Raw genomic sequence first — 14,264 nt, 5'->3', positions numbered from 1 at the left:
AACTCTCAGAAATCTAAGTATTGCCCTCTCTTTTAAAATATGTGTAACAATACTATTCCTACATACCTCAGAGGATAAAGAGGAATTGCTTTGAAAATGGTAAGGCATTATGTAAGTAGGAGCTGTTATTTTTATTTATAAGATCTTTCAATAAATATGATCAAAGACATACTTTGCTTTCCCTTCTATCTGCAGAATGGTTTTTGTCATGAAGTGTCATATAAATTTCCCCATAGAACAATCCATCAAAAAATAACCTGTTTGATCCATGAACCAATATGACTAATGTTTTTAATTGGTGCCTAAGCAAAAAATGGTATAAGATCCAATTAATCTTCAAAGTTGGGATATAAACACCAGAGGGAGCCCAATCCTTCTTATTACTGCTTTATTACAATAGATAAAGCTTAATCTACAAAACTTCAACCCTTCTCTGCTGGAAGGGAAAGTACAAGAAAGTCAAGTTAATCATTGCTCCTAGTTCTGAATACTTAAACTAATAGATCAATCACTGATACAAATGTGCAAAGGCAGACCACATACCAAGAGGTCAACAAAATCTAGGGACAAATTCTTCCATCTATAGCTACATTTTCATTCATAAGGAATGAACTTCAAATAGCAAACATGATTGCCTTTTGAAGAAATTCATAAATCTTTTAAATCTCTCTTCAGTCTTCCCAAATTCAGACATTTTGTTCTTTCTTTAAACTGCCTCAGGTCCCAGATGTAAGCAAATGAGACTTTCCAGCTGAATTCTTCCTATATTGAAGGTGAGAAACAGTCTGTTCTTTAAATAGTTTATAGCAAGAAGGGCAACTTGTTTCTCTGCCCATAGGAAAAGAGAACTGAAGATAGAGAACAAGAAATATGACAGAAAAAAGGCACAAATTAATACTGAAAGACATTTAGAGCCCCACAAAGAGTAGATGATAATTAATTATGGAAAAGAAACTCTATTTTTGGCCATTTGGGATGCTGCCACTAATGATTTTTTTTGCCTTTTCACAACTATAGAGGCAAATAAGGATATCAGTTCCTGATATCTGTATATCAGACCAAGTAATAAAAAGTTGAGGGCTAGAGTTTCTCTATTCCTCTTTTATAATATTAAGTTATTTTTATTCACTTGAAATTTGGACTAGGTCAATGAATATAAGTTTCTTATAGCAAGTCTATGAAGCAGAAGTTCTCTATGGCATAATTATTACTTAATTCTACATTATCATCATCTTTTCCTATGATTTATTTTATAATTATGCTAAATTTTCTAAGTCACAAGAGGACAGTACGTACATTCATCACACTCTTGAACAATATTTAACAACAATGTAGAACAGTTTGATACACATTTATTACAAAATAAAACTCCATATATAAGAGCTTAGAGCAGATAAGCAAAACAATAATGTTAATAAAAACAAAATATAATTTTGTATTTCAGAAGTTTTTTCTTTTGATTTGCTTTTGATGTGGAGACATAAACTGCCTGTAAGACCAATGGCTACTCTGAGTCAAAAAACTAGACCAACTATGCCAATAACACAAATGAGAAACAAATTCATCAAATAATTATGGCAGCATAAGTTTTTCCTAAAAAGCAGTCAAGGATTTTGAAATACTAATCTTAAGTAAAAGTTCTGAAGTAGGAAGGACTGTATCCGAGTTCTCTTTGTATACAGCACAATTGGGCACTTATGCCAAATACATTTGAATTCTTTGATGTTCAGGAAGAACTTACTACTTGCCTCTATTTTTTCTTCTTAAAAAACATGGCTGCTTTCCTGATAAATTCAGCAAACACAGATTACTTACTTCCAGTGAATGCTATCCAACGAGCATATTTTGTAGCTTCTCTTCTCCAATGGGAAGCCACTAGCAAGCCACATGTGACAGTCAATGAAATGATTCCCATGATGATGAAAAATAACGTGGTAACCCATTCAGGGGGAAGCCGGGGAGGAATACATGTCCTGTCACGTCCATGGATCGTTTGACACTGCCGTACAAGGCCCACAGTGAGTGCTCCTAGAGAGAAGCAAAATGTGGGGAAATGTTTATAGGGCTGTTGAGATTCTTCCTCCTCCTCTTAAACCAAATTGAGCTGTCCTTAATTTGTTAAATCACTGGTTTAAAGCAACTCTACTCTATAAATTGCTATAGTAAACTCTAATTCTGAGAAACACTGGGAATGAGCGTGTATTTCATTGAGGTGAGGTCTGTTTAACACACACAATATAAACTTAAAAATATATATATCTAGAAAAACAGGTCAGCTCAAACCACTGTGTTCTTAGATTAAAAAAAAACTCAATGTGTATTGCTTTCTAAGAAAACTGCTGACAAAATTGAATATCTTGGAACATACCTAATCATCATATAATGAAAGTTCTATAAAGGACTAAGCATTAGAAAAACTAAGACACTACAAACTTTTCTACTAAGACCCTACAAATATGCTGGTAGAGACTAAATTCAGTGATTTTAGAACATAATAAAAATATTATATCCACAATTTTAAACAGTCACTAACATGGCTTGTCAGAAAACCACTACAGCACAAGCAACCAAAGATATATGGAGAAAATATTTAAATCTTATAAATCTGTGGTTATTATAAAACATTTCTTTTTAGCATTAAAATAGTTTCAAACCATCACTATGGATTCTCCTTTATTCAACAAAGATTTATTATGTGCCTACAATATACAAGATGCTGAAAGTGATACAAAAATAAGAGAACTTTAACATCAAATAGTTTATACTCTAATAGGTAACTAGAATGTCAATAAACTAAGACCATATTAACTGCAACACAAAACAAAATGAAGTGCTCAGTTGTAAGTAGGAAGAAAGTTTCTTGGAGGAGATAGCATTTGACTTGGGTTTTTAAATGTAGATAAGACAAAAAAATTCCATTCTACATCCACAGAAGAAAGAAAACTTTGGATATATTCATAGAATGCTGAGTTGTTCACTTTGGCTAAATTACAGAATACATAGAAAAAGAAACTAGCATGAGATAAGGCAAGGCAGGCTGCAGCCAGAAAGGAAAGGGTCTTGTACAAGGATAATGTTTGGACCATATTAAGGAATCAGCAAGGATTTCTGATAAATTGTGATTAGATCTATGCTTTACTGAATGTTAATATAACAACAGTGTGAACGTGGAGTGGAAAACAGAGTTAGAAAACATGACTGATCAGAGGAATATTTCAGTAGTTTAGGTGAGATATAATGAGGGCCTTGGCTAGTTTGGTGGCAGGGTGAATGAAAAAGAGATGCTCATACTCCTATGCTGGAATTAATGGAAGCAGATCCAAAAGGAATGGGCAACCATTTGTATATGGGGGTTAAAGGAGGGGGAAAATAGTCAAAGATGACTCACTTTGAGTCTCAAGCAACTGGGGGGGGTGGCATTACCATTAATAAAAAGAGAAACTGAAAGATCAAGTTTGAAGTTAAAATGAGTGCAATTTAAGAAATAGAGTGAGACTTTACTTACAGAATCTCAGACTCAGAGGCTAGAAGTTCTGTATTCATTTAAAATTTCATTCACTCTATGAACTGTGGGAGAAAGTGTTACCTTCTATAACAAAAAATAGTTGTAACAAAAGTTAGCTTGAAGCAAAGAAATGTCTGGGGAATCTATCTAAAAACAATAAATTCCTGTAACCCCCACCCCCGGTTATTTTTTCACTGGAAAGATGATTTCTTTCCAAAAAAGAACCCCTTGATCCAAGACCATGAATTTCATTTATCCTATTTATTACTCAATAGAATAAAGGTGCCTGCCATTAGCAAGTGACTTCTTTAAGAAGAAAATTTGTATATTTGGTGCTTCTGATATGTGATAAGATGGTTATGAAGAAGGTAGTGACAGTAGTCTGGGTGTTTTAGCACCTTGGTTTTGCTAGTGAAGTATTTTTAGCAATAAGAATGAAATTGAGAGTAAATGAAGTTAGAAATAGGTTATAGTCTCAAATGATGCTAGAATCTTGGAAATTTTTTTGAAGTGTTAACTACATATGACCCTCGCTTTTTAATTACAGTTACAGTTATCAGGGAAGGTAGAGGGAAAGTAAATTTGGACAAACTGTTTTTATCCCATATTTGGGTCTAGATAATGATTTTTGAACCAAAAAAAAGACAGGAATGTAAATGTAGGAGTTTTTTAAGCTAGGACTAAAACACACACTAGAGAAAAAGAATGTAAGCCTACTTCCACAGTAATATTATGCCTGCCTCTAACCACAGCTTGGAGTAGGTATATGCTAAATTGAAATACATAAACTAAATTTTCTTGGACTTCTAATACTAATCTTTAAAATACTCCTATAATTGTTTGAAATAAACTGGAAAACCAAAGGGAAAAAGACAACCATGAAAATATAGCTATCCTTAAATTATTTCCCTATCTCTGCTCCCAACATTTTATTGAAATGAAAACAAGAGGAGGACCTCCTACAAAACTGTTAACTTATGATGACAAAGCATTTTCTTGTACCTTTTGAAAATAAAGAAGATATTCACAGTACTACCCCAAACTTAGAATGGGAAACTACTCCTGACCATTGAGCTAAGGAAGGCCTCAAACAATGTTAACCTCTGTAGTCACTGTTCTATATATGAAAGCAGATTATTCTATGAAAGGCTATGAAAAAGATCAGAGAAAGGAATCTTACAAAGTATAATCTAAAAAAAGTATAATCCAAAAAAAATTCCCAATATACAATAATTAATCAAAAGAGCTTTATACTAAAAAAACACGAGGGAGGGAGAAAATTGCTTATATCTAACTTTCAAGTTGGATACTTTAGAAAAACACAAAGAAGAAAGAATAGCAATTTTAACACAAGAGAAATTCACAGGCAAAAAAAAAAAATTCTAATAAAAGCTGGTAGCAAAATCCATGGCCTCAAAAGTCTATATGCAAATATCCAGTTTTGATAAAAAAAAATAATAATAGGAACTAAAAGTTCTAACACAAGAACACAAATTTGATAGTCTTCATTGAGCATTGGTAGGATGAACTCATGACCAGGTCACGGTTCTGGATGAGTATACCTTGTTCAGACTAAACAGGCTGGGCAAAGTTTTTCAAACTAAAACAGGATAGGAATTGAGCATAGTACATTTAGAAGGTATATCTGAATAAAGAAATTCAAAAAACAATAAAGCTAAGGATGACAGAGAACTTAAAGGTAAAAGAGAAGTGATTTGGTCCCTGGAATATACTCTCTACCAACTGGATAGAAAGAACATTTTGAAATAGCAGGGGAGTTTGGGAAATAGATCTATTGAGCCTGGTATGACATAGAAGTGATAGGGGTTTCAATTATTCATGAATTATCTTAATTTTCTCTGTGCCAAAATTTCTTAATTTACCTTAATAATAATTTCATCCTTCAAAAGGTGGAAGAGTTAACAAGAAGAAATTATATTTGTGGTGTAGTTCAGATAAGAATTGGCTTGTAAAGTGGAATTCTGAGAAAATGATTAGTCCGTGCTAGAATTTGTAGAGATGGCAGGATGGGCACTAGCTTGGCAAGTCACTTAACTCTACCACCTGGTTAAAAAAAAGAAAAAAAAAACAGAATGTTGGCATAGTTTGACATACATTTAAGATTCTGGGAAGGTCCATTTTAAATGATCCAGAGGAAAGATAGGTAGGATTCTGTGAAGAGATTTGAGAGATGCTTAAGAATGATATTCTGAAGACAAAAAGGGAAACAATTATAATGGAGAGGAAAAATGAGATTTGTCACTAGGAACTAACCAAATAATTCAGATTTTTAAAAGAAGCAAGGTCAGATAATAGAATGAGTATAAAGAGTATAGCCTGGTCCTATAAAAATAGTGTCAAGAATGTTAAAAAAGGATGGCAAGAGAAAATGAAGGCAACAAAAAAGGCTTTAAAAATGATAATGGGAGAAAAAAGAGGATCAAAGAAGGAATAAGAACTTTGGGGTGGAGGGGACAATGCTAACTTATAAGACAGAGAAGGTGGAACTGTTCAGTATTTATTTTGTTTCTGTATTCTCTGCAAGGAATGACTTTTACATTAGAAATGACAGAGCGAAAAATGACTAAAAGAAGTTGATACCCATGTAAGGAGATAATAAGAAAACATCCCAGCTCCTCTTGATCTATTCAAGTTATGTGGCCCAGGTGAATTTTTATAAGCTTGGCTTCAGAAAGAACTGGAAAGATGTGACTGCTAAGCTACTATCAGTGATATATACAAAAGAGAACACAAGATTTTCAGAAAAGACAAGAGAATAGTTTAAAAACTGCAGATTAGTGAAGGTGATTCCTGGGAAAATCATATAATGGATTTTTAAAGAAATGGTCAGGTTACATCTAGAAAGAGAAGTGGTGATTACAAAGGGTCAGCATAATTTCATCAAGTATAGGTCATATCAAAATGATCTCGTTTCCTTTTTTTGACAAGATTACTGTACTAGTAGATAATGATAATTACTGTATTAGTAGATAACCAAGGTGTTGGCAAAGCATTTACTAAAGTATTTCTTATAATTTTTGTGAAGAAGTTGGAGATATGAAGATATATAGAGATATAGAGAATAATACAAATACAATTGGATGGATTTCAGGACTCAATGAGCAGTTGTTAATGGTTCAATACTAATGTAACAGGAGGTTTCCAGTGGCGGATTATGCTTGGTTTTGTCTTGTTTAACATTTTTATCAATAACTTAGATAAAGGCAGATGTCACAAAGTTGGAAGGATTAATTAATATATATGACAAAATCAGGAGCAAAAGATGATAGACTAGAGCACTGGGTTAAAATTCAATAAGGATAAGTGCAAAGTCTCACATGGATTTAAAAAAAAAAGTATTTAACAAACCTAAATGGAGAAGGCACAGTATTCAGCTATTTTGAATAGATGGGAAATTTTAGTGGACTCCAAGCTCAATTTGAGTCTAAGGTGTAATATGGTAACCAAAAAAAAAGAATCGTGTTCCATTAAGCAAGACTATGCAATTTTGTATAGTATTAAGAGAGACACAGTTTCCAAGAATAAAGAGGTGATAGTTCCACTGTATTATTCCCAGGTCAGACAAAATCTGTAGTATTGGGTTCAGTAATGGATGCTGTAGTTTTGATTTGATAAGCAAGGGAGAGTGCACAAGAGGGCAATGAGGATAGTGAAGGTCTTGAATCCATATTATGAAAACTGTTTGAAGAGCTGCAAATGCTTAGTTTGGGGAACCTGACAGAAAAGTTTCCATTTGTAATTGCCTAAAGAAAGAACTTTCCTAGATTTCATTTAAGATTTTCATAAAGCAACTCAATCTATAGGTCATAACTCAAATGTACTCTCTTCTCAAACATTTTTGAATGCATATAATGTAGATAAAAGAATATGTAACTGCTCCTTTTTCCTAATGTAAGTCATATTGTGGCTCTAGCCTAATTTATCCTTCTATGCATATGGTTCAAATCTTTGAAGACTGAATTATTTTGTCTTCCTTTTTTTAGCTAGAACTCAATCTAGTATCAAGTATTATGTACACCTTTAGAAAAAAGTTAATCAAAATTAGACAATCTTCAACAAATTAAATGAAAGAATCTTCTTCTGATGGAAGAGCATGGACTCTGTGTGTACTGAATCTGATTACCAAAGGGTAAGATAAATATTCAACACATTCATTTTGAAGGAAAGATCTAATGTTAATTATTATCAAGAAAATGCAAAGTATGAAGTAAAATGAATCCACAAGTATTTATATAATGTTTATTATGCACTGTTATATAAATCAGAGATATGATAATTAATTTAAAAATCTAACAGCTTCAATAAAAAAGAACCCAAGACATATTGTATGTCTGGCAAAAGCAGATGGTTTGTGAACATTATTTTATTTCATGGGTTTTGCCTCTATTTTGTTCTCTAGTTATTCCATGCTTATAAAGCTTAAGTCCTTTTTACTATACTGGAAACACTTGAATAGGGACAGAATTGTCCATCTTCTACTTATTTTATAACCTCCCCATCCCTGACTTCCAGTAGTTAACCACTGCACTGGGCCCATAGGAAGTACTTAATAAATTCTTGGTCAGCCGAAAGTGAATTGAAAACAAGCTAAATTCAAAATCACACTGCATTAAATAGATTCTGATGTAAAACATGTCTTAATCTATGTGGTTCCCTGAAGCACACTAATTAAACAAACACTCAGTCATTCACTAATGTAACATACAACAAGGCCACCTGAAGTGGTCTATAATTCATAATCCCCTTAAACCCAATCTGCCTGCATCCTGCAGCTGTTTCCTAGGTGACCAACTCTGCCAAAGAATAGAGCTATATGTAGTTAGAAGGAAACCAAACCCTAGAGCATCACCCTTTTGTTCCTCCCTTCCATTGGAATCTTACCTGCAAGATACAATATGCAAAAGAAAATACAAGTGGTGACTTTAAGCATGGATTCCTAACCTATGGTCTCTTCATACATACCAAGCAGAGGTCTTGAAACACTGCTTAAATTGTCATACATGAAACCTGTATATATTCTTCACTTTAAAATAATTAGTAGCCATGTCATGTCACTGCACACCAAAATTGAGCAACAGAATAATGGAGATTCAGAAAGAAAGAAAAAATTAACTTCAAGAAAGACATGTAACATATTGCAATTTTTAAGTGAGCAACTTAAGAATCAGGTGCAATAATTACTCTCAAGTCTGACCATGGAACCAACTCTCCCTTACAAGGCCAATCCTTTGCAAAATTAAGAAAGTGGTTTAGTCTTGTCTTTGTTAACTTTTCACCTACCTTTTAAGTAGTCAGTTTTTAACCTGTGGTTCTCTTTTTTCCCTTCCCCCTTTCCCCATGTGCCCAATTCTCTAATCCTGGGTACTCCAGCTCAATCTCCTTAATAAATTCTTGGTGAACAGAAGTGAATTCAAAACAAGCTAAATTTAAAATCACACTTCAATAAATGGGTTCTATGGTAAAAATTCTTTCCAATTGTCTCAATCCCAAACTGTTCTTCAATATCTGGTTGGTCAAGTGAAAAGGTTCATTAATTCCTAAGGCATTAGTGACTGATAATAGCTAAATGTGTTGCCTTTCTCAGAAAGTATATGTATTTAATTCAAAATGGGGAAATATCTTTGAGCAAGGGAAACATCTTCAGAGAAATCCCTGAATGATAGAACCTTGGCAGTCAATCAACTTCTCCCATTTGAAAGGCCTTCCCAATTTGATTAGGTGTATATAGGAGTGCAGACAAGGCATTAAAATGACAAGAACAGTGGAAAAGATAAATCCACTGATAGTTCAGAAACTTCATTTACAGACACTAGATTTTTAGAAAATTTCACCAGTACAGAGAAACTGACTAGCTGATTTTTATCTCTTACAATTTCCTGCCTAATTTAAGGTAGAGAGAGATGGCATAGTATTAGGGGATTGATTCCCTGAACTTGTCTTCTTGAGCAGCCAAATTTTCCAGACAGACTGGACCTGTAGTATTGCAGGGGACCCTGAATGCATCAAGGAATGACATTCTCCCCTCCCACAACTGACATAATTTGTTGTTTGGATCCCTAGTTGGTCTTTCTATGTGTCCATGGGAATTAAGACAAGTGTCAGACTGCTGCAAACTGAGAGACTGTTTTGTACAGCTGGGACACTTGGAGACAGGCAGATCATCCTATCATCATGCTCTAGCAGTTCTCAAAGGAGAAGAATGTTGTTTTTGCCATCACCTTTCTCCTCCACTTCAGGAAGAGATTAGTCCTTGCCTATTACTTCCCCTTTCTCCTGTTAACTTAAATACCCAAGACTTTCCCAGCACTACTGGGCTTCTTGGTATAAGTTCCCAATTGCAATGCATGTATCATGGACTCATAATACTGTTTTTGGTTAACTCTTCAGTTCTGCTTCTGATACATTTTGGCTGTGTGACTCTGGATTACTATTTGGTGCTAGACAACTCTCAAAGACCATCTAAGATGTAAAAAGAAAAAAGCACTGGTAGAGGGAGAATTGACACCTCACCTGTGAGTTCTCTATGCCAATGATACCACAGGTCTAGTCCCTATCTTCATCCTAAGGTAGAGCTACTCCTCCTCCTCCTGTTCAACTGCTGCTCAATCTCCTCTATAGGCTCAACATCCAAATTAATCCCCTAATGGAGGTTGTTCTTTCCAAGCTTCTGTTTTTTTTTCTTGCTACATACTCTCTCTCTTGGTAATCTCATCACCCTAGGGACATAACTGTTATTTATTATTTCTATTCAATGACTTTACAGACCTATATGGCCAACCTTAGTCTCTCCACTGACTTTCAGTAAGCACAAATTACTTGGTGACATTTCAAATGCATGCTCTAGAGGCAGCTCAAATTCAAGTCCAAAACTGAACTTATTCTCAAGTTTTACCCTCCTCCAAACCTCCCTATTTCTGTTGAAGGCACCATCATTCCTCTAACCTCTCAGGTAACTTTGGGATTATCCTGTACTTCTCCCTCTTCCTCACCCTACAAATCTAATCAGTTGCCAAATCCTGCCATTCTATAACTCATTTCTCATCAGACCCATTCTCTCCCCTTACACAGCTAGTTCAAGTCCTCACCTCTCTATATTGTTGCAATAGCAGTCTGATCAATCTAGCTCAGGATTCTTACCAATTCAGTCCATCTGAGTCACCACATCCAAAGTGATTTTTCCTTTGCCATATCACTCTCCTACTCAGTCAAATGTAACACTTCCTGATGGCTTTGGGATAAAACATCTAAGATTTTAAAGGACTTCACAACCTGTTCCCAATCTTTCTTTCTAATCTCATCAAATAGTAGTCCCTGAAGAGGGCGGTGTGAAGCTAACCTATTCCCAGAGCTTTTCCTTACCAAAGATAAATGAAGTCGCTGAACTGACATTCAAGCAACAGATCCCACAAAGAAAAAGAGAAGATTCATAGAAGTTTACTGTGGTAGATATCATGGAGGATCTTCAGTGAAGGTCTGTCTCTTTGGGGAAAAGGGGAAGTAAAGGCTAGGAGGCAGGAGAACAGGAAACCCAGAGGGAGGTTTTAGCCACAGTACAGCCAGGTTCTAACAGCTTGACAATAACAGACAACAGCAGCTAGATAGGAAGCCAGCAGGGAGAATCCCAACCCCAAACAAAGTCTGAACCCTGAGAACACTGGGGCAAAAGACAGGACTGAGTTGGAAACAAACCACTGCTATACCAGAATCTGGAAACAAAGGAGGAAATAAATCTCTGAAAAGGCAAGCCTGGACTGCATAGGCAACATCTTGGCTAATGACAGCCAAGAATCAGACCCTAGCCACAGGAAAAAAAAAAAAGAATTTGATCTATTTTCCCTATACCTCAGCAACAGAGCTAAAACAACAAAGATGAGCAAAAAAGCTAAAAGAGTGCTCAATATAGAAATTACTTTACAGATAAAGATGATAACAATGCCATATTGGAAGAAGAAATCAGTGAAAAATCAAGGTAAGTCTCAAAACAGCCTAGGAACTGGACTCAAATCCAAAAGCTTATAGAAGAGCAAAAGAATTTAAAAACCAAAGAAGAGAGGAAGAAGAAACATGGAAAAAAGAAAAAAGTAATGCAGAAAAATTATGAAAAATTGACTAGAGAATTCAACACCTATAAAAAGGAAACACCAAAGCTAAATGAAGAAAATCAGAAATGAACAATTGGAAACCAATGAATCTATGAGACTACAAGATTCCATCAAACAAAATAAAAAAGCTTTTTGAAAAAACTGAAAAGTGTAAAATATCTTTTAGGAAAAACAAACAACCTGGAAAATAGATCCAGGAGAGACAATAATCTAGGAATCATCAGACTACCAGAAAGCCTAGATCAACAAAAGAACCTAGAAAACATCATGCAGGAAATAATCAAGGAAACCTCTCCAAATCTGCTAGAACAAGAAGACAATATAACCATTGAAAGAATAAAAAGAACCCCTCCAGAAAGAGACCCTAGGATAAAAATTCCAAGGGTTTCAAACTCCACAACTCTCAAATAAAAAAGAAAATACTGCAAGAAGCAGAAAGGAAAAAATTTAAATACAAAGGAAACACAACCAGACTCACCCAGGACCTATCAGTCTCAACATTTAAAGGGCTGGAGGATGTGGAATACCATATATCAGAGGGCAAAGGACCTGGGATTACAACCCAGAATTTACTACTCTGCAAAATTCAGCACATACTGGCAGGGGAAAAGATGGAAATTCAACAAAATAAGGACTTCCAGAATTTCCTGACACAAAGGACAGAACTGAACAGAAAATTAAATTGTCAAATACACAACTCAAGAGTTGCATAAAAAGGTACATGACATGGGGAAGGAAAAAACAAAACAAAATAAAAGAAAGGTTAGTGAAGATCAACAAATTGTATATGACCCTAAAAAGGAAGATAAAACACTTCTAACTCTTGAGAATTTTACTTCTTTTAGGATAATTAAAGGGTCAAATATAATTGAAAAGACTGGATTTAGAGGATATGGATATAGTTGGGGCTTGTCTCTCCATTGAAGAGGTCCCTCATGCTTGAGACAAAAAGCCCTGGTTATATTGTCTTCTTGTTCTAGCAGATTTGGACAGGTTTCCAGGCACATTGGTAATGAAGCTATATCATTATAGCCAAGGCAGTTTTGAGGGGAAACTTTATATCTCTAAATGCTTATATGAATAAAATAAAGAAAGAGAAGATCAATGAATTAGGGATGCAACTAAAAAGGCTAGAAAAAGAACAGATCCCCAATTAAATATCAAATTAGAAATTATGAAAATCAAGGGAGATTAATAAAACTGAAAGCAAGAAAACCACTGATCTAATAAAAAAAAACTAAGCATCAGTTTAATGAAAAAGCCAATATAAAAAACACTTTAAACTTAAGTGTTTCAGTATCCTTTGACCCACTTAAATTCTGCTGTGCTGATACAGCTTAGCACTTTCTCTGATGAGGGTATCACGAGCATGTCTCCCATAACTTATAGTCATTTGTAAAGTTCTCAAGTGAGATCTTCAGAGCTTCCCAGTATGTAAAGCCCTTTAAGATTCTTATAGTTAACTAAATCAGGATTTGGCTTACTTCACTTAATAAGGGATTCAGTGCCCTGGGTGGGAGGGCAAAGTGTGGGAAAAAATAGGCTTGGAGGGAGGGGTACAAATAGTTCATGAAATGATTTGACTTTGGATGATACTTTGGCTCATGAAGACTGTGTGTCTTTGGAGGGTACTTGAAAAAGCAGTAAGGAAAAAAATGATTACAATTTGATGTAATTCAAGATTCATGGAAAATGTGTTTCTAATGAAACACAAGACGGGAGAGTACCTGGTGACTTTGGGGCAATGCCGCTTATCAAACAATCAATCAATCAATCAAGCTGTGATTAATTAGTAATAATACTTGATTAATAGTACCTGAGTGATAAATAATATCAGGTAAAGAGGCACAAAGATTTATAATTTCTTTTTAGGTTTTTTTGCAAGGCAAATGGGGTTAAGTGGCTTGCCCAAGGCCACATGGCTAGGTAATTATTAAGTGTCTGAGACCGGATTTGAACCCAGGTATAAGTGAAAATAAACAAAGTTAAATTTTAAAAGAAAAGTTAAAGGGGAAAAGGAATAAAATTTTGGTGAGGAGGAATAAGAAGAAAGGAAAGAGAACAATTTAAAGGGGAAAGACAGCATAGAGGGAAATACAGAATTAGTCATCTTAACTGAAAATGTGAATGGGATAAACTGTCCTATAAAATGGAAGCAGATAGCAGAACAGATTAAAAACCAGAATTCTACAATATGTTGTTTACAAGGAACACATTTGAAGCACAGAGATACACACAGATGAAGCAAAAGAATGGAGCAAAACATACTATATCAGCTAAAGTAAAAAAAAATCAGGGGTAGCCATCTTAATCTCAGATAAAGCAAAAGCAAAAACAGATCTCATTAAAAGAGATAAGGAAGAAAACAACATCCTCTTAAAAGGCACATTGGTAATGAAGCTCTATCATTATTAAACATGTATAGACATGTATAGCTTCTAAATTCCTAGAGGAAAAGTTGAGTGAAAATGATAATGATGAGATATCACACCAAAATTTATGGGATGAAGACAAGGCAGTTTTGAGGGGAAACTTTATATATCTCTAAATACTTATATGAATAAAATAGAGAAAGAAGAGACCAATGAATTGGGGACGCAACTAAAAAAGCTAGAAAAAGAACAGATCCCCAATTA

General features: G+C 34.6%; 1 protein-coding gene across 2 annotated transcripts in view; it reads right to left on the bottom strand.

Moving 5' to 3' along the window:
- Positions 1–14,264, bottom strand: part of MOSMO (modulator of smoothened) — an 86,759-nt gene that overhangs the window by 10,799 nt on the left and 61,696 nt on the right. For both annotated transcript variants that reach the window (XM_074200600.1, XM_074200599.1), the window contains one exon: positions 1,816–2,028. In XM_074200600.1, the coding sequence (XP_074056701.1) occupies positions 1,816–2,028 (213 nt within the window). The remainder of the gene's footprint in view (positions 1–1,815; positions 2,029–14,264) is intronic.

This window comes from Macrotis lagotis, chromosome X (assembly GCF_037893015.1).
Source record: "Macrotis lagotis isolate mMagLag1 chromosome X, bilby.v1.9.chrom.fasta, whole genome shotgun sequence".
Classification (NCBI taxonomy): Eukaryota; Metazoa; Chordata; class Mammalia; order Peramelemorphia; family Peramelidae; genus Macrotis; species Macrotis lagotis.
The sequence above is the reverse complement of the archived record's forward strand: the minus strand, read 5'-3'. Positions and strand labels throughout refer to the sequence as shown.